The sequence below is a fragment of the Ptychodera flava genome, unplaced genomic scaffold, assembly GCF_041260155.1.
Source record: "Ptychodera flava strain L36383 unplaced genomic scaffold, AS_Pfla_20210202 Scaffold_29__1_contigs__length_4469600_pilon, whole genome shotgun sequence".
Lineage (NCBI taxonomy): Eukaryota > Metazoa > Hemichordata > Enteropneusta > Ptychoderidae > Ptychodera > Ptychodera flava.
In genome coordinates this window covers 265,769-293,212 of record NW_027248351.1, presented here as the reverse complement: position 1 = coordinate 293,212, position 27,444 = coordinate 265,769, and the positions used below count along the sequence as shown (strand labels likewise).

The 27,444-nt window shown below is 36.5% G+C and overlaps 1 protein-coding gene across 1 annotated transcript in view; it reads right to left on the bottom strand.

The window, feature by feature from the left end:
• Positions 1-6,640: 6,640 nt before the first annotated feature.
• LOC139127107 (myosin-6-like) overlaps positions 6,641-27,444 on the bottom strand; it is a 176,268-nt gene continuing 155,464 nt past the window's right edge. The window contains exons 7-13 of the mRNA XM_070693028.1: positions 17,529-17,608; positions 17,199-17,277; positions 16,465-16,758; positions 11,878-11,957; positions 11,250-11,319; positions 7,709-7,996; positions 6,641-6,651 (exon numbers count right to left, since the gene is read on the bottom strand). Coding sequence (XP_070549129.1) covers positions 6,641-6,651; positions 7,709-7,996; positions 11,250-11,319; positions 11,878-11,957; positions 16,465-16,758; positions 17,199-17,277; positions 17,529-17,608 — 902 coding nt within the window. The remainder of the gene's footprint in view (positions 6,652-7,708; positions 7,997-11,249; positions 11,320-11,877; positions 11,958-16,464; positions 16,759-17,198; positions 17,278-17,528; positions 17,609-27,444) is intronic.

Genomic DNA, 27,444 nt, shown 5'->3' with positions numbered 1-27,444 from the left:
TGGACGAGGGTTCAAGAGCCTAGCCTCAACACAAACTCTTAAAGAGGAAAGTCCCCTACAAAAGGGGGATTATGGTAAGACTATGCAGATGTGAAAAAGCCACGCTACGGGTAAGACGCACTCGATTTGCTCCGAGATTTCCAGAAATTCGACGGGTGAACGGCGTTAATTTCCGTCCAATCTCATACATGACACCTGTGAATGTATAGCGACTGCCTTTATGTCGAAAAAAAACGTTGAAAAACACTGTTATTTAATACAGAGAACGCATATTTTCACAAAGTGTGGGTCCAAATGTCCATTTGACCTCTGTTCTAAATGTTAATGTATGCTGCCAATCATGTTACTCAAATTCAAATTGCGGCCTAGGCGATCTTGATCCCTGCCGAGCACAACAAACAAAGCGTACTGACTTATCACTAAAATCACCGTTATGTACGTACCTAAACACACGCATACACAACCACATACAACGTAAACGATACAACGCATGTAATGAACACGCAAGAAACGGCATTTTCTTTTGGAGTGATGGTGGTCTTGAAAAAAAACGTTTTGTATGTGTTCCTGTAAAAAGTTATGAGTCTTCACACGTCGTTTTGAAGGCAATCACAATTTCATTTTTTCCTTCAGGCATCGAAACTGAATCTTTTGGCTCACATTTTGAGGAAGTACCTTAGCATTGTGACAAGTTTGGTCATGTTTATATCAGTTGATTCAATTCAGTTGAGCTGAGTGGAATTGAAATTTCAGTGTCGATTACATCGTTGCCACTATTGCGTTGTAGATCGATCATCCATGATCATCCATACTTGAGTACTCATCGACGACGACCACGGCCCTGCACAGCTGTCCTGGGGGACTCATTAGCGTCATTTACTTTCTTTACCAATGTATTTCAAAATATTTGGCTGACCATTGTCACAGATTACTAGTAGTTTCCTTTTGTTGAAGATTCTGGCTTACATATCGGAACAGCAAGCAGCGTATGTATAGTATGCAAATATGCAGGCTCATCTATGGAACTACGGCAACTTTTCCACAACGTCTCAGTCACATGTCATTTGCATATTACGAATGGTCGTCGATGTTTTCCGAGGTTACCTATCCGAGGTAACCGGATATGCAATCTGCGCTCACTATACTTCGGGTCATGCATACCAAACTCTAAACTGGGGGTCGTAACGTTTTAAATCAGTTTTACTCAAAATTTCTTCACCCTTTCCTCTGATTTGTTCGAAATGCCAAAATTACACGGAAAATAAGCTTACGAATGGGTGAAGATTTGTTTTTCAAATTCACAAGGTTTTTCCCCGTTGCAAGCTGCGTGTAACCCGGCCGTGCGAAGTACCAGTGACCGGCTATTATCTACATCACTGCCAACCAAAAAAGCCATAAAGCTACAAACAGTAGAAGGTTCTAACTTACGATTGCTTACGATCACAATCTACTACCGTCCTTAGAGACTATCATCTATCTGCTAGACTTTCCCCTTATTTTTTATATGTCTAGTTTGCGCGCTTGTACCGAACACGAGATGTTCAGGGCTAGATTTAAACTCAATACAGTGCCCGAGGAAATTCTCTCCTGAACTAAGTCAAGACCTTCGTTTTCTATCTTCCTTCCGAAACTCGTAATACTCTGTCCATTTCAACTACTGCCTTCAATCACAGCGCCTTCACATTCAAATCACCCGCTGCTGTTGTGAGAAAGTATCTGTTCCGTGTTGATGAAAGCTGGGGTTGAAACCAGGGGGTTGAAAACCGGGTCCCTTTGAAATCGCAACGGAATATGCACACATCTACATAGACGCAAAAAGGTTAGCAGAAATTCAGAGATGTATTGAAAGCCATACACGGTTGCTGTTTATTGAGCAAATTGTATGATGGAAATTCGTCTCCGAACTCGGCGATACATGAGCGGCCATTCTGTTTCATAACTTCCTATACATGTATTCTATTGCATACCACAGCGGTCATCGCATCGCTGTCTATTGAACCTGCAAAACGACTGTGATTTGAATTCAGTAAATTTTGATTGGATTCGAACTCACAACGTACGGCATACAGTCACCTTAGTAGCGAAGAAATCACAGTCAAGGAAGGTCTCAGGCTGTCGACCAGACCACAGCCCCTCGACCAGTAGGCCTACTCCACCATAGTTATAATGTAGTCTCGAATTGTGTGAACCCTACACACTTCCGTAATATTCAGGCAGAGGTGATAATCGGTAGTTCCTGGTGTAAAAGATAGTTTATGTTTCTCTGATAAGCCAACGACTAAGCAAGTGTTTAACCATCCCGCCCAGTGTTTGCCATCAACCGACGTAACTACGACGTTGCCTATTGTGCGCCCACGGCGCTGGACTTTCCTCTTTAAAAGAATGTTTCAGAAGGCCCACACGTGCTCAGTTGATTCCATACAATACAGTAACGCAACACATCAAACCACATCGAACTTGATGCATTTTACTTGAAAAATAAAAAAAATGTTTTGTTGTTTCATCGTTGTCGCTGTTTGTACAAACTCTTCATTTTTTGTGAGTTTGTTGAGTTGCACCAGACTAAAATTTACCTAAAGCCGTCGACCTGTCCGACGTAATAGCCCATTGAGCTCTTAATAAGCTAGAGTTCAAAATATGGACAAGCTTCCAAATGTTACCTAGGGCGCAGGTCTCTTGTTGAGAATATAAACCCTGGCTCCAGCCAATCAGATGGCTAGATTCCAGCTGAGCATTTAATAATAAGAATAATAGTGGAATCTGGACAAACAAATCAATTATTCAAAGGAATTGAAGCATTCAGCATCATGCCGGTAAAAAAAAATTTACAAAGCAAACAGAAATATCACAACCGATGTCCCCTCACACCCATGTCTATCACGATGTTGACCTTGGCTTTATTTGGAGTTTTCTAACTTTGATTCATCATAGATGTTTTTCTACATCCATGAATTCATAAATTACCAAGACAAAAATTAAAACCCATCGATGACAGAGTTGGAATTATAACACACAACATGCTCATTCCATGTCGCGATTCGCCAGAATACATCACGTGACGAGAAAATAGATACGTCTAGTCCCCATCGGATCGACAAAAGTGACGTCAGAGGGTATTTTTTGAAAAGCTATTTCCCTAGGGAAATAGTTCTGACCAAATTTGGAAAAGTGCCCGGTCACGTGATTGTAGCGTTGTCTGCAGCTTTGCTGCATTTGTAACAATGGCGGGTGACTAGAACGCGATGTGCTTCCGGGATAGGTGACGACACATTCTCTGAAACAGATTTTCCAACGTTTTCCAACATTCCAACAGCGTAGGAACTTGAACAGCTCATCGACGGAAAATATTAAAGTGCAACTAAGGATGTCGCTAGCTTTGCTTAGAATATTTTTTGAAAGATAGTGGTACCACATACGTACAACTGAAACCACTGTGGAAACATCGCCCGGTAAACTTGTCACAATGGATTGTTGCCGTGCAAAATATCAAAACACATTAAAAACTATATAACAATACAACATGAGCATGTGGTGTGTTATAAACACCTATAGCCTGTCTTTAATTCGGGCTATAGCGCTCGTCTATTACCTCCCGATCGTGGGTGGCCGTGTGTCACCAGGAACACATCGCATAACCCCCTCGCCTACGGCCTCGGGAAATAGCGATGTTGTTTCTAGTAACGCACGGCCCCTTGGGGTAATAGACGGGCGCTATAGCCCTCATGACCAGGCAATAGGTGTTTACTAACGTATGGGACTGGTTCGATTTTCAGTCTGTACGTTTAGGCTGTCATTTCAATTGCTATTTGCATTTGAATGTACCCTGACTTCTGTTGTGTAACAGTGTGCCGTCTTTGGAAACTGCTGTATTGTAAAGGGGTCTATATGGCCATTGCTGTAGAGGTAAGTTTGTACATGACAATAAAATTTGGTGAATAAAATGTGAGATATATGATATTGTACCTGGAATGAGACAGAATAATTGCTGTAAACATAGAACTAACTCAATACCTTAATGTGTGTTGGTCTTTGTTTGCTTGATTTTGAATCAGGTGAAGCACATCAGCACCAAGAATTGGGTTAAATTGTTGACCAAACAGTCAGAACAGAGCAAGCATAAGTGAGCAAAGTTCAGAGAATTTGTACCCCAATTCCTGGCTCCCTGCCATGCTATACCCGACATAAAACTCAGCAATCAAAAATAGTCAAAGAAATTGGAAGAAAGTTGAAATTCTTTTCATTTCAATGTTATTAATTAGTCAGTGCCATAATTACAAGGCGTCTGTGTTTTGTGTAAAGTGATTTTGCACTCATCACTTTGTAGCTATACCACTTCTACATCCTTGCACAATAAGTTTTGAATGATAGAGTCTATGGACGACGGACACATCCACCTATTAAATAAGCTCTGTGTCGCTGACAGCGGAGCTAAAATTTTACATACCATAGACTTGAGTGGCTGAAGATCGGATTTCTTGAGGGATCAGGTTTTGCCCTTGGTGATGAGGTGGTGTCAAATGTCCTTGTGGGGTTGATATGTACATTTGAGGCTGCAGATAAAATGCACAGACAACAACAAACTAGAGCAGATAAACAAACATCGTTTAGAACGAACAATGACAGCACCATAGATAGCAAATGTGTCTCCTGGTGGTAGGGTATGTGTTGACACTGATTTTTTTGTTTTTTTTTCAAGTAGAGTGTTCTGACATGGTTAGACATTGAACACACAGAGTAAAAGCATTGGGCCAATGACCCTGAAGCCACTATAGACATGGATACAAAATTAAGTATTTCCTGACTGTATGAATTTATCTCACAAAGGTCATCCTAGGGACCTGTATACCAAATATTAAAGCTGTCTGACCAGCGGTTTTGAAAAACCAAGCGACCTAACAGTTGACAGAGCTCTGCTGTGGTATGTAGAGAATAACTTTTTATGACACATGTATTGAATGAAGAAGGTGGATATCTTTGATAGCTCATTTCAGGATGGTCTGACAAAAACTGGGAAAATACAAAATTGAAGATTTCATCATAATTTCAATATATTACATTAAGATAAAACCTAGGAACCTGTATACCAAATTCCAAAGCTATCAGATGAGTAACATTTGAGAAACAAAGATTGTTACCAAAAATGGCAAAATTTAATCAGAAATACAAAACTTGAAGATTTCATCAAATTTCAATATATCACACTAAGACAACCCCTAGGAACCTGTATACCAAATATCAAAGGTATCAGACAAGTAGTTTTTGAGAAACAAATTTTTTAACCAAAAATGGCAAAAATTGCCCCAAAAATACAAAATTGTAGATTTCATCATAATTTGAATATACCGGGGTATCATATTTTGATCATCCCTATGAACCTGTATACAAATATCAAAGCTGTCAGACAAGTGGTTTTGATGGAATAAATTTTTGACCAAAAATGACAAAAAAAATTCCTTTAAAATACAGATTTTGCATATTTCATCAAAAATTGAACAAATCTAATTTGGATTACCCCTAGGTACCTGTATACTAAATATCAAAGCTGTCTGACCAGCAGTCATGAAGAAGAAGATTTTTTACCGAAAACGCCTTATTTTGCACTAATATGCATATTTTCAACAATATCAAAAAACCGAAAAAACTTGTTTCTCATAATCATACTTTGCATCTACACTACAAATACAAAATCTGTAAGTACTGTGGTTCTCAATACATTTGAGTGGACAGACAGACAGACATACATACATATATACCCCCGTACATACATACATACATACATACATACATACATACAGACGAGAGACAGACAAGCAGACATACATATAGACTGATGCCGGATGGATACCCATCCCAATAGCTTCTACAGACTATAGTCCATAATAGCTAAAAACATTAAAATATCCTGCTGGATTGTTTTTATCAAAGCAGATCAGGAAGACTGAGGTGCACTGGAAGTTGGTTGCTCATAATGAGAACACTGATGAATGTGGTAAGTATCTGAATATCTTTGCAGCCAATCAAAGGGCATCAATATCAAATTTCCTGTACAGGAACAATATCACAATTCTTTTGTTGTCTAACTCAATATTTTCATAATATGAGGACTGTAATGACAGTTCAGCAAAATGTGGCGGAAAATGTGTTCAACAATTAATTCAATAGCCAGAACTGTGTGCTGCACTTTTACACTCAGCGACATCTTTGCTTTGTCTCTCCTCTTCGAAAAGCTTTCATCAAAAGACAATGACACTTTGATTCGGCAAAAATATTCATCCATTTGTTGCCAACACTGTCAGTCCATGAGTGACACTGTCCTGCTTGTTGAAATAACAAAAGGCACACCTTCAATGTATGTTTGAATAGTGCAGATACCCAGTGAAGGCTGTATATAATCGTCAAAAGTTTCTTCCAACACACACAACAACTGCTACCAACCTGCATGTTGGGCTGATATTGAATATGCTGAGGTCTCATCTGATCCATTATGGTCCTCTGGGTATATGGCTGAGCAGTTGGATATGGCGTCTGCTGAGCTTGGGAGTACACAAACAGGTGAAGTGGGTGGACCTGTAGCTGCAGGCGCTTGCATCATGTGACCAGTAGACATCTCATGGTGATGTTGTAGTGGTTGCTGAGGCATTTAAGTGAGATCTGCAAGAATCACGCCAAGGAGTTTTGTAGTTCACACATGTGTTGATGAAGAAGATGGAAATCTCCATGGAGCAACTAACCTATTAAAACAAAGACCTGAGTTTGCTATTTAAAACAAAACCAAGGGTTGCAACGTAATCTCTATTTGTTTGTTTTTTTACACAAAGATTGCCAGTACAGGGTGTTGATGTCTAGAATCAAGGTACAAATACAATGTCATGATTATTCTGTAAACACTATGTCAAGTATTTGTGAGCAAGATTATTTCTTCATTATAAATCATGTACAAGCAACCTGGTTGCCAATAAAGCTACGTACAGAATAACTATTTGTGACACTTTTGTTGATGAAGGTCAAAATTTTTACAGCAAAAATAGCTGCAAAAATACACAACTGAACATTGCATCATCTTTTCATAATAAGATCATCCCTGAGAACAAATAAAAAAGCTATCAGATAAGTATTTTTTGAGAGACAAACTTTTAGACTAAAATGTGACATAAATTGCCCAACAAATACAACATTGTAAATGTCACCATAATTTCTATATCCCATATTATGAGAACCTCTAGGGAACCTGTATACCAAATATTAAAGCTATCACATGGGAAGTTTTGAGGAACAAAGGTTTTGACCAAAAATGGCAAAAACAAATCAAATTTCATCATAATTTTAGTGTATTACATTAAGATAACCCCTGGACACCTATATCAAATGTCAAGCTATCAGGTGGAGCAGTTTCAAAGAAACAAATTTCTTGATGAAGAAAATAGCAAACATTGTCCTAAAATTACAAAATTGCAGATTCATCATTATTTTGATATGTCACTTTTGATCTGTATATTTGTATATTTTTGGTAGTAAATACCCATTCTTCTGTTCGGCATGCATCAATAATATGCAATAGTTTGGATTTTCCAAAAATATTTTGGTGTTTGTTCAAGTAATGCAAAATGAGTGAAAAATAATTTTAACTTGAAGGTATTTGTTCCAAAAATGATTGGTTAGCAATTGTAATTTCCAAATAATCTAACATATACAGTAAAAGACACTTTACCTTTATCTGGTTCCCTCTGTAAAGAAAGTTCCAAATTATGGTCTAATTCTTCCACTGTATAATCAAGCTCCTTGGCTAGCTTTTCCTCCAGTTGAAGTTCAGACTGTAATTTCTCTCTCTCCACTCTGTTCACAATACGTTGACTGACCAATGACTGCTCAGTACTCTCTAACTTCTGTGTCAGTTCCTTACGTCCTTCTTCCAAAATGGCCTTCTCTTCCTTTGCCTCCTTCAGTTGAGATTCTAGAGTTGCTCTTTCCATCAGTTTAGATTGGATATCTTTCAGGGCTGACAGCAACAAAATATATAGATTTACACCTGCAGAATCTGAACTAATTTCGGAATTCCGAAGTCCTTAAATAATATCACTCTTACTGCAATCCAAACAATGTCATGTTGGTAGTAGGTTTATAACTAGAGAGACTAGATTTAACCCCTTGACTACCAAGGCCAATGTATTCCTATATACCAGGCCCCTTATGTAAATATTGATAAAATCTTGGATGTGGTCATTTAATGAACACTGCTTAGAGTAAAAATTAAGTAAGTACCAATAAACCATATATTTTCTGAATCAGCATGAAATTCCCACATTTTCGTACATAAGTTTTGTATTTCCAGGTCACGCGACTAATCACATGACACATCATGTGACCAGAGTTGGCAAAGAATATGAATATTTGAAGCATCAGGACGTGTTTTGAATCTTAAAATGACGCAAATTTGAATACAGTTGCAATTTTCATGGTATTGTCTTTACATATATGTAATAATAACTACCCTTTACTTTATTTATAGATGTACCTATTTAAGATTTTTCTCACAAAAGGCAGAGTAAATGAACCACAAACATCAGCATCTGACATGATTCTGCATTTGAAAATCAACACATTTTATATTTGTAAAGACCTGCTTTATGTCTTCCTTGCAGAAACATGCTTCTAAAATGATTATGATTTATCAAAAATAAATCACAATATTTAAAAATATATTTTAGGGAACAACATATCACATGACCGAACACATGACCAGTCATGTGACCATTCATATTGATAATATGGCTACAATAAAATTTCACTGGCTTACAGTAAAAAATTGTATTTCCTCTAGTTTCATTCACTAATATTGCTGTTAATAGAATACTTTTACATATAAATCATTTGTTTTCAATAAATAAACATTTCATTTTATTAAAAAAACAAACCATAAACATCTTCGCGATCGTCCGTACTTCTGAAAACTGTAAACAATCAGCGCAACGCTTCTGTGATCAGCCTGACCTTTCAGGGTCGAGTCATGGGTCACGACATTTGCTGCCGGACTTTGGCCATAGTCGGACGTACGGGGGCGTAATCACATTCAGGCCAGGTCGGAATACATAAATCTTAGTCGCCCTGCGTGCCGACGCCGAAATTACGGGATTTTTATTGACAAAAACGAAGCAAATACGCCTATTTAACTGTGCCGGATATTTCCGGCACTCAAGGTATATGGTAACTCAATATGGCGCCGGATATATCCGGCGCCATAGGTTGTCAAGGGGTTAACTTTGTAATCCTACAATTGGTGCCGCATCGTTCCAAAAGTACCGGTATGTGATCAGTGTAATATTCAGCTGAATTTCTTGGGATCACGTTAATCTGTCAAAAAATCAGCTGCTTTTATCAGCTGCTTTTCCACAGCTACAATATTCTGATGAATATTTTTTGTTAACAAAACGATCAGCTGGATTTTTAGATATTATCTGAATATCAGCTGCATATCTTGTTTTCAGTAATGATTAGTAAATTCAATTCAGCTGAAAATTATTGCTAACTTTCAAAACATCAGCTGATCTTTTTACTGAACAATGTGTTCTTCTGAAAAATCAGCTGAATACTGAAGATGTTCATAAAACAAATTAGCTGAATTTTTCAGTGAAAATAAATTAATAAAGGCATTTTGGGATGTGAAATATCTTAACAAAGATATGGTACAGTTATATTCAGTATTAAAGTAACAGAAAATTTGGTGAGAAAATTTGAAATTAAAAGGAAATTCCAAAATTTGATCAGATTTTCTGAAATTAGTTCGGATTGTGTTACCAATAATAAATGTTACACTTAAATGGTATCAAAATTTATTTTGAATGTATGGATATCAGTGACCAATATTTACCATATCAGTGTTTAACCCCTTGACTACCAAGGCCAATGTATTCCTATATACCAGGGCCCTGATGGAAATATTGATAAAATCTTAGGTGTGGTCATTGTGTGAACACTGCTTAGAGTAAAAATTAAGTTAGTACCAATAAACCATATATTTTCTGAATCAAACGAAATTTCCCACTTTTTCATACATAAGTTTTGTATTTCCAGGTCATGTGACTGATCACATGACACATCATGTGACCAGAGTTGGCAAAGAATATGAATATTTGAAGCATCAGGACGTGTTTTGAATCCATAAAATGACGCAAATGTGAATACAGTTGCAATTTTCATGGTATTGTCTTTACATACCTATGTAATAATAACTACCCTTTACTTTATTTATAGATGTTATCATGTACCTATTTGAGATTTTTCTCACAAAAGGCAGAGTAAATGAACCACAAACATCAGCATCTGACATGATTCTGTATTGAAAATCAACACAGTTTATATTTGTAAACACCTGATTTATGTCTTCCTTGCAGAAACATGCATCTAAAATGGTTATGATTTATCAAAAAATAATTCACAATATTTATAAATACATTTTAGGGAACAAAATATCACAGGACCAAACACATGACCAGTCATGTGACCAGTCATATTGATAATATGGCTGCTATAAAATTTCACTGGCTTATAGTAAAAAATTGTATTTCCACTAGTTTCATTCACGAATATTGGTGTTAATAGAACATATTTACATATAAATCATTTGTTTTCAACAAATAAACATTTCATCTCATTAAAAAAACAAACCATAAACATCTCGCAATCGTCCGTACTTCTGAAACTGTAAACAATCAGTGCGACGCTTCTGTGATCAGCCTGACCTTTCAGGGTCGAGGTCATGGGTCATGACATTTGCTTCCGGATTTTGGCCATACTCGGACGTATGGGGGCGCAATCACATTCAGGCCAGATCGGAATACATCAATCTTAGTCGCGCTGCGTGCCGACGCCGAAATTACGGGAATTTTAGCGACAAAAACGAAGCAAATACGCCTATTTAACTGTGCCGGATATTTCCGGCACTCAAGGTATATGGTAATTCTATATGGCGCCGGATATATCCGGCGCCATAGGTAGTCAAGGGGTTAATGTCATTGGATGCATCCATTGCTATCCAAAAACAGTCACTGTGGATGTCCAGGCTAAGTTGTAATGAGGCAAAATATCACATTGGCATTATGGGATATGTGAGGATTCATGTGTCATTAATGATCCACTTCTCAATAGACAATTTATAACACTGATCAGAATGTAAATTTTATGTAAATTTACATTTGAATATCAGGTGTTCTCTGAGAAAAATGCACATTCAAACCTAAATGTCGGTTACTTACACTTTCCGTGAGAAATACTATCAACTCTTCCTGTTAGCATTTTTTTAGATATCTGATCAGTGTCTTCATCCTGCAATCATTAATTTCAAAGTATAACTAAGATTTAATGTGTTTGTTGTTCCATTGGTTTTATGTCATTATATATGCGTTTATCAGTAAAATCAATTTCCCAAACGACACAACTGAAAATCACCTTTAAGTTATTTCTTTACTAACACAACAAAAGTTATCTTTTAATGAACAACTTGCAGATTATATTTTTATTTTTTAAACTTATCTTTTAATGAACAACTTGCAGATTATAGTTTTACTTTATATGAACAAAGAAATACCTAGATATATTTATTATTGGCTACTATTCTTATATTGTATTACTTTATCTTTATTGAAGAAAATTTGAACTTATTTTTGTATCACACTTTTAATGCCATAAATGTGATGTAAATCCTATATTTACTAGCAAGCAATAAAATATTATTATTATGATTATTATTATTATATGCCTTTCTATAAAACATGTAAATGTACAACACTGCAAAATTCTCTGTAGCTGCAATGAAGGTAACTTTTTTGAATGGTGTTAATTTTTCTGCCATTTAAAGGTCATATTGAATGCAAAGAAACTTACATCAATTTGTATCTGTTCAGCTTCCTTTCCTTCAATGACATCATCAAAGACTTTGACTGGTTTAAGTCCACCACCATCTCCTGAATGACAAAAATTTACAAGCTGTTCAGACACCCAACTGTTTGAATATATTACCACTATGTAACTTAGCTTAGGAGGTACAATTGTATTTTTATGATTGATTGAAAACAAAAATGAAACATACAAGTAGGATAGTCAGTTATTATTGGAATACAAGATGAGGATATAGAAATAAAGTGAACTGTATCCGAAGTGTCAATGACTATGACTGATACTTACATAGGCAAAAAGCCTGTTTATTACTCTGCATTTAAATCTTACAAGATAGCCAATGAAACATAAACATGCTTAATACAGAATTCTTAGTGTAGGAATAATTTAACTTTGCTAATAATTTGCATTCAATCATTATGCTATAATTTGAACTATATCATACCAGTGTGTTGATTGCACAAATTAAGTGATCTGATTGGTCGTCACATAGACATAACCATGGTATGTTCGTCATATGACACGGTTGTCACACATGTTAGCCAAGTTGCAAGAGCATATATCATTTTTGATGTTCCAACCAGGATTTCAATATACTGTTATGATTTAATAGCTGCAATAAATCACACCAGTGATGGTGTACCATGAGATTTTGACCAGTTCACAACATATATGGAAGGGCAATAACAACTGCATATGTCATGGTCAAAATCTCATGGTATACCATCACTGGGTGTGATTCATTGCTTAAATATCAAAATTTATACTGTATGATGAAATCTAGTGTATATATATATATATACATATTAACATTTGTTCGCTGAAAATACATGTATATTTCAGACTGACAGTTCATTAGTCCACAATGACATAGTCCGAGGGGAAAGTTGGTACAAGAACATTGACCTATGTAATACATATGTATGTTGATTTATTCCACAAATCAATCCAATATAACAGCCATTTTGTTTGATTTTTCATGTCTTGGGTTGTAACTCAAACATATTTAAACCAAAATCATTCAAGGTTTGTATAAGTATATTGACCTGTGCCATACATGTGCACATCGACTTGTGTAACAAAATAATCAATTAATTAGCCCAGAGTACTTTTAGATATCCATGCTGGTTGTGGGATGAGATTCGACAATATCCCACTATACAACCAGTCGAAATGGAGAGTTCGAGTATCTATGCACATACTATGTTTCATGTGTTTCAGAATTTGCTGAATAAACAGATGGTTTGTTCCATCTGACACCAAAAATAACACATCAGATGAATACAGTTGCTAATGCCTTCGGTATTCAACAAAACCACTTGGATTGACTTGGAGTTTTCTAAATTTATTTTAGAAGTGCTGGTTACACTGATGACTTAGTAAATGACAAAACATTTGAGGAATTACTATACAATCAGAAAACAGATTGCCTGATGTTGTGACATTAATTCTGTTTCACTTTGTAAATTGTAACGTAACATTATAAGCTACAAAAAGGTCAGAGCTCAAAGGGATTATAAAGCGGGATTACTGTAAAAGCCTTCATTTTCACAAGGATTTAATTTCACTCGTTTGATGTAAGAGCCATTTGTACTACGATTTAAATTTACTGCCTTGTCAGTAAAACAATAGAATCTTTTGTCATTAAGCCACTATATGTTTAAGCAATAAAGCACACCCGGCGACAATATAGCATTAGATTTTGACCAGTTCACAACATATATGCACAAGTGATAGCAAGTGCATGAAATGCACTGATCAAACCGAGTGGTATGCCTGGGTACTATTTATTGCTACCATATCAAAACAGTATATTGAAATTTTGGCATAGAACATCAAAAAAGGATTTTTGCTCTCGCCGGTGTGCCGACCATGGTATATTGTAATATACACAGTTCTTTATACATCTGAACCATTCAGATCACTGGTATCATCTGGTATCACTGGTATACTGGGTGGATGATATTTGTAGCCAAAGTAGTGAAATTAAAATCGAAATGAATAATTTTTGCTTTCACAGTAGGTCAATGTTTAGTATTACCAGCAAAAGACATATCAAATTCTGGAATAGACCATTTCAAATTATCAAAGATTTAAATGATATTCAACAATACTGGCATTTTCAGATTTGCAAAATTATTTAGGATGTTGTTTGATTGATCAGATGCAAATTGAAAGTAAATTATTGAAAACTTGCAGTTATACATTTCAACACTGATTGGTGACTGATTTTCAAAAGTTTGGCCGTACCAAATTTCAACAAATGTGGCCCAACACTGACCAATCACAAGACACACATTGACTCACATAGAGTCAACCATTTACTTCACCAAGTGATGCATTCAAAGACATCCTAATTAATCTGTGACACACAGCCAAATACACTGTACCTTTCTCTCCTGATTTCTTCAGATCAGATTGTCATTTTAAAGTGTATGTCCCGCATAAATTAAAAGTTAATTTTGCTTAAAATGAGCCATGCTATATGATTTTGCCATCCCTACTTTATCAAATCAATGCATCATCCAAAGGAAACGATGCAGTTAAATATTATAATAATGCAATATGTTTTGAGATTTTGAAGTTGGCTGCCATTCGGGTCGTTTCCCAATTCACGGGCATTGCAACCGGAAATGACGTAACTAATTGAACGTACGAGTGAGTGTGTTCACCAAAGCCATAGCGAATGCTTTGCTGTGGCCTCAACATGGTGAGTAGTTAGCCTTTTGGTGACTGAAGTAATCGCAGCCATCGTCATTTTACATGTACTTTAGGATGCCGTATTAGCTGTATTTGCTGTATTTCTGCAGTGCACATTTTCGAGTGCCTCGCATGCCGTGCCTTGGCCTTGTGACTTCACGAATACACACGGTTCGGAAGCCAGATGAACGTAGTAAGACATATTTAATTCCTGGAGCTACTACATCAATTATGTGATCGCAATGCCGTACCAGTACGACAATAGTCACCAGAAAGCGTTCACGTGTATCCTCATCAACTGTATCATCATCAAGACTGTGACAGGTTGCCCAAAACATGTCGAGGGGATGTGGGACCCGGAGAAGTATGGCCGTGTTTACATCCACCAGTGCTGAACGCTGATTCAGCTGCTTTATGAAAGTGATTGTAAATAAAAAAATACAAGTACTATATCTCATGTATATGTGACTCTATAATTAGTAACATTGGCAGATATCAAACTTATTCCTAAAAAGTTTACGTAGTGATTGACTGACTCTTTGCGAGACTGAACGATAGGCAGCACAGCGCTGCCAGTAACAGTGACACAACTTGTAGCAAAGAAGTTTCATAGTGTTGACGAAGCAGTCGCGTTGTCGTCATCTGTTACTGTAAACCTTCTGCCCAACTAAGTCCCCCTAAAATATTTTAGCTTCTTTGAGAATTTCACAGTCATGAAACAATGAACACTGTGCTTTATATCGCTGACACTTAATCAAGAAAAAAACCTGGCGAAGCGGTTAAGCATAACTGATCACTCCGTCCATGGTGATGGTGGTAGTACTCCCTCCGTCACAGAAATGGCCAGCTGAGCCGCCCAGTCTCGGAGCCAGTGTGCTCAATATTTACATCATAAGCTTATCAACTTTAATTTATCTCTTACCGAGAATTTGGCTGGACATGGTATAAAAGTGCCAAACTTCATGTGAGGTTTTAAAGTTTAAAAAGTTTAAAAGTGCCAAACTGATTTTGTGGGGAGAATACTACTTTGTTCTTTTATGCTAACGGTTCAGCTGTGGATCGGAAAGATGCGTGTTAAATAGTGGACAATTTTCAACTGATCTCTACTACATTTATCTACAAACATCATGGTGTAATTCAAATTTTGTATACAGATTTTGAATGAGGCAATTTATGTTGAGAAGTGATAATGAGGTGGGATGGCAACTCCAGACTTGGTAGCTTGCGGTTGTGTACAGTAGTGCACTCGTCATAGACGGTCAACAAGAGTTCCGCTCTTGTTCTCAATCGTTTAGGTTAAGGTCCCGACTGTTAAAATTTGAAGGCCTGTAAATTCTGAACAGCTTTGTCATATCTTCTGTGATGATGACATTTTAGTTGCACTGCTTTCACTCATGAAATTATCACTATCACCATAGTCAATGCACTAAGTCACCATCGCATGTCCTATTAGTGACGTCACAGCTACTTACGCCAAAACGGGGCGAGCTCGGCAATTTCCGGAAAATGTCGCCATGATTGAAGTCAAAACGTGCAACTTTTCCCGTGTTTTCGTCAAAATAACACAATACAACCATCCAAAAACCGCTCAAATAAGCTTCAGTGTGTGTGTAAATGTTTGTTTTGTTAATACCAAGTTCATTGACAACCAGAACTAGAGTATATGCCTCAAGTCAAATGATAAAAGCCTCAAAATGTGGCGGGACTCACACTTTAAAAGTTTTGCCATGCCAATTAAATCTCAACAAATGTGGCCCAACACTGACCAATCACAAGACACACATTGACTCACATAGAGTCAACCATTTACTTCACCAAGTGATGCATTCAAAGACATCCTAATTAATCTGTGACACACAGCCAAATACACTGTACCTTTCTCTCCTGATTTCTTCAGATCAGATTGTTCCAATTTATCTTCATATTCTCCCACTTTATCCTCAAGTTCGTTGATCAGCTTCTTCTTCTCTTCAACTTCAGACTTTAATTTCTCCCTCTCCACTCTGTTCTCAATACGTTGACTGACCAATGACTGCTCACTGCTCTCTAACTTCTGTGTCAGTTCCTTACATCTCTCTTCCAAAGTAGCCTTCTCTTCCTTTGCCTCCTTCAGTTGAGATTCTAGAGTTGCTCTTTCCATCTCAAGTTTAGTTTGGATATCTTCCAGGGCTGACATCAACAAAATGGACATATCTTTAACCAAATAATAATGCATAACACTTCACAGTATACTCTAAGAGATGGCTAGTGTTTACACACTCAAAGTCAAGTTTAGTTTGGATGTCTTCTAGTGCTGAGATAAAAAAACTGACATATCTTTAATCCAAATAATAATGTGTAACACTTTACAGTACGCTCTCAGAGATGATCATGCAGTGTCAATATACACACTCAAGGAGTCATTTCTGTAATATGATTGCAGTAAGAATGTCAATGGATGCAATAATGATTGACTTTGAATATGTTTTGGCACAAATATTATGGCAAACATCCATGGATAGTGACGTCAAGTTTCTCATCATGATTGTGGGATACACAGAGACTGTTGTGCCACTAACAAAAAGCCCTCAATGAGAAGTACAAAACTAAGGTAAATCTGCTGTACTTACACTGTCTGTGTTCAGTTGGAGTTCTATCAGCAACTCCTTCTGTGACTGTTGTGTCAGATTTCTGATCAGTGTCTTCATCCTGAAATTGTTCATGTCAAAGTAAAACAGCATTTGTCACATGTTTGGGGTGTTTCAGTGGTCTTAAATTAATCATCATACCAGTATATGCATGGCAATAACACAATTAAATTATACACTACATGTATGTTCTGTTATTGCAAATTCTCTGCAGCTGCAATGAAATTTACTTTCTTAGGTTTGCTTTACTGTAATTGCCAAGATGGTGATGAATGTAACTTTTACTTTTCAATAAATTGTAATTTAACTCACATCAGTTTGTATCTCTTCAGCATCCTTTCCTTCAGTGACATTATCATAGACTTTGACAGGTTCAAGTCCACCACCATCTCCTTAAAGATCAAATTAGTGCTCATTTTGTAAATATATTTTTTGACTTTTTGATTTGCATTGTTTCTCAGCAAAGAAGTTATATCACAATGTGACACTGAAAATGCTGATGTTACAGTGTTCTCCCCAGGATTTTCAGGTAGAGTGATCGCTACTTTGCATAACAGTACATGAAATTATTATGGTAATGAGGTTTCTGTTGTTTACCAAAAATTAAATGGCTACCACTTTATTATTGCTCTGGGGTGAACACTGTGTCACGAATACAAAGATAAAAGTCAATGAGTAAATATTAATTTGATATGAGAGTTGACTTTAATGCTCTGATCTTAGATTTGACTTTGGTCCCCCTAAGAAAAGATGACAATTGTCCTTTTGAAAATATTAAGGCAATGCCTCGACAGAAATTGTATACCAGTTCATTTTATATTTTGTACAATAACTACTAATCTCACATGGAAAATACATCTTAGTAATTAATTCCATTCCACACAGGAAGTTACTAAATCTAAGTCAAAAGGTAACATTGAAGGAGTCCTGAAAATATTCCATGTTTGTACTTAAAAATGAGTGACAGTATCATGGCAGGATCACTGCAAGTATTCCTGTCACGGTGCTGATGAAATATTAAGTATTGAAACATAATATAGGGAGACCATTTGAAATGTCACTGTAAATATTGTGCATATTCTTTCAAATGTGTTACTCTCTCCACTGGCTGTTTAAACTGCTAAAAAATCATAAGATTTAAAAGACTTACGGTTTATGAAAATAGTCTAAGTTTATCAAATCTGGCTTTGGCATAGGTTGCTTTCAACTTGAGTTGTAATCCAACTTTGTCAGCCTCCTCTCTCATCTTATCAGTTATCAATAGTGGTTCAAATGAGTCAGAAAAACTATCAGATAGACATGTGTGTTTGATTTTGTAAAGATGGTACTGATTAGGTATGATCAGTGAAATTTTTAAGCTCCCAGTTTCCCATTTAATTGGCAGTGTGTCTTCACCAAAATGTTTCTTAACCATGCGGGTTAATATCAACTGTGCATCTTCAGCAGAGATCATCCTATTTGCATTTTCATGGAGTTCTGCTTGTAACTTTCCCCATGCATCGTGTAAGATCATCTTTTTTTCCAAGACACTCCTAGTTTGCACTTGTTCATCCAGCTGTTTCATTTGATGTTGGTATAATTTTTCAACTAATTTGACATCTATGGTTAAAACATCAGAATCTAATGGGGAAAGAAAATGTGAAAATAAATCACAAGAAAATGCATGTTGTCAGGTGGGGAGAAAATATATCCAGGTCATGATTTACTAAAGCTTTAATAGTTGGTTATAGATGTAATTTTGAATTATATTGAGCTTTGTTTGTACAATACAGTGTCTAGTCCTGCTGCTACAGCTATCAAAATGCCTGATATTCCACTGGTAGATACATTCTATATTATGTGTTATGTGCAATGTTATTGTTGATAACCAAACTGTAGTGTGGATTGCAATTATTTTCAACAATACATTGCACTGGCCAAGGTATAATTTCAGCTGTAACAATTAACCCTTTGAGCACAACGTGAAATTTTGTCGCTTTTATAAAATATACCCCAGTCATTTTTTTTTTCCAGATACAATACGAAATGTACTCATTTAGGTTAAAAAATATCCTGAACATATTAAGTATAGCTAGTAGCAACTATTGTCCTTTTCAGTTTCCACTGGGAAATAAAGTAATGTTGAAAGCGTTAGTTATTCACTAGCATTTTTCCCCTTATTCTGAATCTGCCAAAATTGGTTCAAATCAAAGAAAAATGTTTAATAACAATAATGTTCTTACAAATTGGTTAATTCAAATCGCTTTAAAGATATCAAACATCAAAATAAAGAATTCTAAATCTGTTAAATGTTCATGATTTTTACATTAGAGCACCGCTCATGCCCCTTAAATTTTAAAGTATAGAAACTAGAGCTGTGCCACCCCCCACACCCCCCACCACCCCCGGCTAGAAATTAAGATTTATTTACCTTTGACTTTTCCAGTGTCTTCATCATTAGTTGATGGTGGTTTATCTTGGTTGATTTCAGTTCTGACTTCTCGTGTTCTCAGCCTGTATTTTACCTGTCCTTTTTCTGCCCCTGTATTTCCCTCATCTGATTTCCTTTTTCTGGTCCAATGTTCTTTTTTCTTTTGAACCTTGGCAGCTTGTTCTCTAATTTTCCTGTTTGTCTGTTTTCTTTTCCTCAAAGCTCTACCGCCACCCTCTGTTCTGTTTAAATCCTGATTTGTGGTGTTAAGGACATTATCCTTTGTCGTATTCTGCTCTTGATCTTCCGTTGGTAGGTTTGTTTCATTTTCATCACTTGTTTTGCCCCTTGTTCTGCGGAATCTTCAGTTCGAAAAGCAAAATAGTGCACACTAAGTGACACAATTCCCAAATAAGTGATACAGATTTGATCAGTATCTATATTAAGCACATTTAGTCTCATACCTATTGGTAACGGACAATGTGCTTTAAATACCACTGCAGTAAACGTTTTCATACTTTTGTTATAATTCAAAACAAAGAAACATCAAAACATCTCAGGGAACCTGAACCTCGACGGTTAAGCCACAGGAAAATGAATGTAGAAAAGAAAATTTCATGGAAAATCAAATTTTACAATTACCATCCGAAAAATATCAATTAAAAAGTTTTTGATATTAATAATCTGGCATCTGTTTTTTTTATTGAACTAATTCATTGACATTTTGATCTTTCGCCAAGTTAATAAGTGATATATTAATTGCTCTGATAAAATTTGTTTGCAATGGGTAATAGTCAGTAAGTGAGTGTGAGTGCTCCATGAACTCTACAGTGTCCTAGGTCACTGTCAGAATAATTGTAACAACTTAGTTTGGTTATTGAACCAGTCTTTTCAAGGGTTGGGATGTGGCTGAGCATTTTTGACTATGTCTCCACTACATGACTGGGTGCCATACATTGTGAGTTCGAATCTGATTGAAAATCCACTGAATTTACTTTCTGGCAGTGTCAATATTTCTGGTGGTACGCTTCCAGGATCCAACCATAAGCGTTTGAGGATTATGACATTGAGAGAATCATGATCAAATGCTTTTGTCGGTGGTTCTGCTGGCAGAAAGATTTTTCCATTAGGCTGTCTAAAGCCCAGTCAAACAGTGTATTCTTTACTTTGATGAGTTTGTGAGCAATGTAACATAGCAAGTGTCCATGAAATTTACAGCATGAGGAGGAGTAATGGTCAGAAATTTGCTACTAAAATTTCACATGCATATATTGAGCATGCATTATTATACGATGGAGATTTAACCATTAAAGGATTCAATTGTAGATGCCTTCACTAGTGATAGGTATAATGTGTGTGTATGTTGTAAGTTCCATTCAGATCAATAATTTACCTCTACTGCTTGGAAAGCAACTATGCAGTAAGGTCTGGATGGTCATTAAAGCCCCAACAGCTGCTAATTTTATGCATTATTTTCATGATTTTATTTTTAAACCAAAGTTGGTTCGTGTAAATGTGCTAACTGAAGGACGTGTATTGAAGTATCACTGCTCGCTGATTTGGACCATGCCTACACGTTTTAAAAGGCTTAATAATAAACGGGTGCCGCACCCATAAAATGGCGCCCCCACGGGAAAATACAAAAAAAGAGTATTTCCTGCACATACACATCGTGATCATACCAGAAACAAGCATGATGCCATTTACTTGAATGCACAACACACGATGGCCAACATTTTGTTGTTTTAATCTTTATTTTCTCTGTCATATGATTAGTTTTTGAAAATGGCGGGAAATCTAAAATGACGTTAAAACCTCTGAATTTACATGCCACTTTTGACAGTCATGGCAGCATTATACACTTTTTTAGTCTCTAATGGGTCTTATTCAAAGAAAACTCTTGGAAAACTAAGGATATTTTGAGATCGGTTTGCCAAACATTCGCAGCTATTGGGGCTTTAAGAGATAGATGTTAATGGAGAATAAGAACTTCATTGTTCCTGACAGTTGGCTTGCAGAACAGCCATTGCATACCCCAACAGTCATGTCAAAGGTCCTGTTTTTGCAATAGCAATGTTGTATACAACCTTACATTTTCAGTGTCTGCATTATGTATAATAAACAATGCTGTAAGAGATTATATATTCTGTAAACAATACTTAGTAAATGCTGTAAAAATCAGGACATTACCTTTTTCATCTGAATTTCCTATTGTTGTTTTCCCTCTTTCTGTAAGTAATGAAGTGAAGACGCCAAATGTTTCTGTAACAGTTCTGCTCTTCGTTAATGCAACCTTCAATTTATCTGCTTGCTGAAAGGCTGTATCACTATGCTGAAGCCTTTTGGCTATTTTCTTTGGCACTGTGTCTTCGGCATTCAAAAGGCAGTATTCCTTGTATTCGCTAAATTGTGTTATGATCAAATCAGCAATGTGTGAATCATCCTGGACTGTGGTTGGTAGACCAGCTGCCATTGCTTCCAAGCCTTCAAAACTGTAGTCAGTGTAGCATGATGGTGGAAGACAGAGGTGAGACTGTTGAATGGATCGTAAGAGTGTTGCTGCTGAAGATGTTGAGTATAGTTTGAGATTGACATGGCTTCCTGTCATTTGCTCTTTAAGTGACTTCTCTTCAAGTTTAGTGGCCTGTTTTGAAATGTCAAGTACCTTCCATTCAAAAGGCTTTCGATGTACCAACTGAAGATTGCTTGCAGCAGTGCCAATTGAAGTTGCAATTGACTTACACTGCTCCCCCGCTTTTGGTGTATTGAATTGTCCATAGGTCAGTACACTATATATATCAACAGTTTTCTTATTCACTGAGTCAATGAATATGGCTCGAGTCTTTGGAAAAATCTCAACATGAGGAATATCTGACAGCTCTTTTCCATTACAGTTAGCTTTGTAAGCATTTTCAAAGTATTCATAGATAAGAGGACCAACAGAAAACAGTATATCAGCTTCACTTGCCATTTCCAGCATTTCATTTTCTAATGTAGGTTCCTTTAAGGTATTAGCATTGTTCTCTATGAGACAGTTTGGTTCTTGACATGCATGGTTGATTAAGACTAACTTTGCTTTAGGGAACACTGCCTTGCGTATTTCTATAGCAGCCAGCCCAGTCTTTGGAGCATATCCAACCACGTATTTAATGTTGTCCAATTTACCAAGATCTGGATAATAGCTTTCATGGTTCAGCAACCATTGTATGTTTGGAGAATCACGGATTCCACTCTTTCTCTGTGCATTTATCAATGTTATGTTGCACTTATCAGCATCTTCTGTTTGTTCATCTGTGAGTTCTTGTTGCTAACACAGTGGAATATGCTTTAAGTGGTTCCCCGGATTTAATCTTCCTGGCACAGAAATCCTGGATAACAGTTCTGTGATATCCAGTCAGTCCACAGCCATTTTTATCCCAGACATCAAAAGCAAACAGTACTCCAGGAGGTGTAACATGGTGGAGCTCAGCTATAGGGAAGAGTTTTGATGTACAAAAGTTGCTGCATCCCTTGTTCTTGAACTTAAGCTGATCACATGCTTGATGTTTTGTAGTTTTTTAAGGGTTGGATAACGAATTTCATGGTGAACAAGCCATGTTTCACCAGGGGGATCTTTAATATCACCACTGTTAATTTTTGTAGCTGGGATCAAAGTCACTCCAATACATTCTGCATTTCTCTTTTGATCTTCATTGATTTCAGTATCGAAGACTGTACAGAAGAGTCTACCTATCATTTCAGAGTTCAATGTGTTTTCCTTGATATCTTTGATAATCACTTGAGTTGTGAGAGCTGCTGTGCTTTCAGGATCTTTATCCCAGGTTGTGTGTACAAGCAATGCTGAAGCAGGTGAGTCAGGTGCAGAGAGTTGATGGAGCTGAGCTTGGGGAAAAAGACTTCCATGGATTTCAGCTGCTGCATTCTTTGTCTTGGGTGAAAAGCTTACAATATGTTTTACATTTTGTAAGTCCTTCAGTTGTTGGTAATGTGTGCTATGGCTAAACAGCCAGTGTACTCCCGGGGGGTCTTCATCAGGATTAGCCCATTTACTTCTTGTAGCTGGGATCAGAGTAACTCCAACACTCTCTGCATCTTTCTTCTGGTCTTCACTGACTTCAACATCAAGGATAGTACAGGAGAGTTTAGAAACTTCATCAGATTTCAGTGTGTTTTCACAGAAATCTTTGACCAGTGTTTTTGTTGGTTGTGATGTCAGGTCATCTGATGCTGTATTCCATGATGTCAATACAAGCAGTGCTTCAGAGTGTGTGTTTGCCATTGTCCCTGGAGGAATGAAAATGTATTCTGAAGTAAGCAACCTACTACAGTCAAATTTTGTATAATATTGGTGTGTTTGAAAAATAGAAATATAATCATATTTACAAAACAACCAGGAACACTTGGAAACATGAAGGATCAGAGACCATACCATGTATTTTGACCTAATTGTTATACACTTATTTGACCAAATATTACAAGAACAGTCCAAAGTATAGCATTTCAGAATGTTTTTGCTATGCACTATGTAATATGATCACTTGCAGACCAGGAACATGCATGTTCAGCACAATCCTTCTAAATTGTACTGACAAAACTTTAACATGTGAAAATGTTGTGGTTCTTATTCAGTAGAATTATTTCACATAAATCCGCAGGTGTTTGGCTGGCCAACTTTCACAGTGTCACTAATCATTTGATGTGTATGCTTTTGAAAAGATCTGTTAAATGCTGTCATGCTTTCCCAGTCTTTATGTAAAGTGTTGTGAGGCCAAATGTCAAATGCAGCCAATGACACATACTCCTCAGTTATGAAGTAGATGTTGTTGGATTCCATTCAACTCACAATGAAAATTAACTGTACCATGAAACTCCATAGATTACAGATGTACAAATTTGTACGAAATTGAATAATGAAAGTAACACATCTTTCTGAATATGCTGGAATGTAATGTTCTAGGAGTATACTAATGAATGGTAGAATGGAATTAGAATTTGAATTATAATAGCTTTCTTGTCAATAAAACCGGAAATCGTCTTTCTATCACTCTCTATCACAGTTAAACATTGTTTCTGAAGATGCTGGAATGTAATGCACTTTTTGATTCATAATCCTATAGTTCAAATGCCATAATGCCATCAATGTTTAGTTTTCATTATATTACATGTTTGTTTTTTAACAGCTTTGATATAATTGACAGCCGCTGTATCCACAAAAGATCAACCATTGACAATGACATAGTCCCCATTTGAAATAGGGGAGTATTAGTCTTGATGGGGCAGATAAATGTGGTCTTTAAGAAGTATCACTGGAGTGTATATGTTAAGATCTATGGGCACACAGGTCTATGTTGTTTTTCCCAATTTGAAACACATGAGGCATGTCTAAGTTATGGTTCTAAATCGGGAAAATAGATCAGACCTCTAGCTGTATTGGCCAGCCAAGAAATACATATGTGGATAATAAATGATGTCCAAGATGTGACATCTTAAGGTCTAATATCCTATCAAAATTGAAGGGTATAGAACTTGTGGTTACTGAGTTAGGCATATATATGTATAATCAAGGTAAAAAGTCATGGAGGTCACGTGACATTTTTAAAAAAAATATATTGCTAATTAATCCCTATATGCCAAAAATAAGACATCTAATTCGATTCGCTTGCCCAGAATTAGATATGTGCATAATTAATGAGGTACAGTATGTGGCATCATAAGGTCACCAGGCGGCCATTTTGTAACGATTTTTCATGTACAGAGCCATAAGTCAGGCATATCTCAACCGATTTTATTCAAAGTTGGTACAAGGACATTGACCAATGTCATAGATATGCACGCAAATTTGTTTTGTGATACGATCCAATATGGCCGCCAGGCGGCCATTTTGTAACGATTTTTCATGTACAGAGCCATTAAAGTCAGGCATATCTCAACCGATTTTATTCAAAGTTGGTACAAGGACATTGACTTATGTCATACATATGTACGTCAATTTGTTTCATGATATGATCCAATATGGCTGCATGGCAGCCATATTGGTTACAATTTTTTCGTGTCCTTAGCCAAAACTTGGGCACGTCTCAACTGATTTTATTCACCGATTTTATTTAAACTTAGTACAGGGACATCGACCTATGTCATTCATATGCACATTGATTTGTTTTGTGATACAATCCAATATGACCGCCGTGTGGTTTTTTTCCGTTTTTTCATGTCCGGAACCATAACTCAGACATGTATCAAGCAAATTTATTCAAAGTTGGTACAAGGACATTGACTTATTTATACATATGTATGTCGATTGGTTTCACGAGATGGTCCAATATGGCCACATGGTAGCAATTTTGTTATGGTTGTTTCATGTCGAGAGCCATAACTCTGGCAAGTCTCAACTGATCTTATTCAAAGTTGGTACATGTATATTGACTTATGTCGTACATATACTTGTTGATTTTTTAAACAGTAAGATCAAATATCGCTGCATGGCGGTGAATTCGTTACAATTTTCTTATGTACAGAGCCATAACTCAGACATATTGCCACCAGTATCATTCAAAGTTGGTACAAGGACATTGACCTATTTCATACATATGCTCCTCAATTTGTTTCACGTCATGTAGCAGTAACATGTCAATTATTGAAGTTTCGTAAATAGGCTGATATGCAAGAAATACTGCATCAAATTCATGAAACTTTGTACAGATGTTAAGCTCACATTGCTTTAACATTGAAAAAGACATTTATCAGTGTCATTTTAATTAATTTGTAATTGCATAAGTAATGAACTTTCCTAATTAGGGTGATATAGCCACAAATTAATACAACGTCAAATGTGATGAAACTTGATACAGATGTTGATCTCATAGTGTTGTAAATACTGCATCAAACTTTATGAAATATGGTACAAGTGATAATCTGTTAAGTGTTAGGATTGTATGCAAAAATGTTTTGCAACATCCTGTTGATTAATTCCTAGTAGACTCATTTTATGAACTTTAGGATGGTGGCCTACTTTGGTTTTATGTTTTCATCACCATAGAACTCATTCTTGGCCATTGAGTGCCATCTGTATCAAAGTATTTTATCACAGACCTAATTAATGAAGAGGACTCTATCCTCTCTGAGGACATGTAATCAAAGTACCCATTAACAAGTGGGGACTGTGTCATCAACGATGACTTGTTGAAATACGTACTGTTGAAAATGTAGATTGTAATTCTGTGCGGAACCAAAATTTAAGCTTTGTTATCAAGGAGAAGTTTGTTAATATTTATCTTTATGGCCCTGATAAGCTTATGGATTTGCAGACTAAGGTTGTGCTCAGAAGGGCAAGGGCGTGCAAGGGCCTGTTGTGTTGAGATTCGCAAACCCCGTTTTAGGGCTGTTAAGGTTTTATCATATACCTTACGTATGGCCATCTCTCTTACAAACTGTTAAATCAAGGTTACACCAGAGCAAGACTTGTCTCTACATTCAAACGCTTTTTTGGCAGGTATCGCAAGCTGGTAGATAAATACAATATCTCTCTTCGACAAATGATCACTGATGGCATCGGTGACATGGGGCCTTAGTTAGTGACCACTACCTATCTGACTTACAGATTGATATATGGCGGGTGCCACATGTGGGGCAGGATGCGCTTACTATTTTCAAAACACCTGACATCACTTCTTGGTCTTTTGGCCAGAGGTCCATATATCTTTCTTTCATGACTTTGACTTTGTTTGTGTACTGTCTATTTACTGTCTGTTCTGTGCTGTTTTGTGTCTATGTTTACAACTATTGTCTTACAAATTTTGACCTAGTATTATTGGATTATGG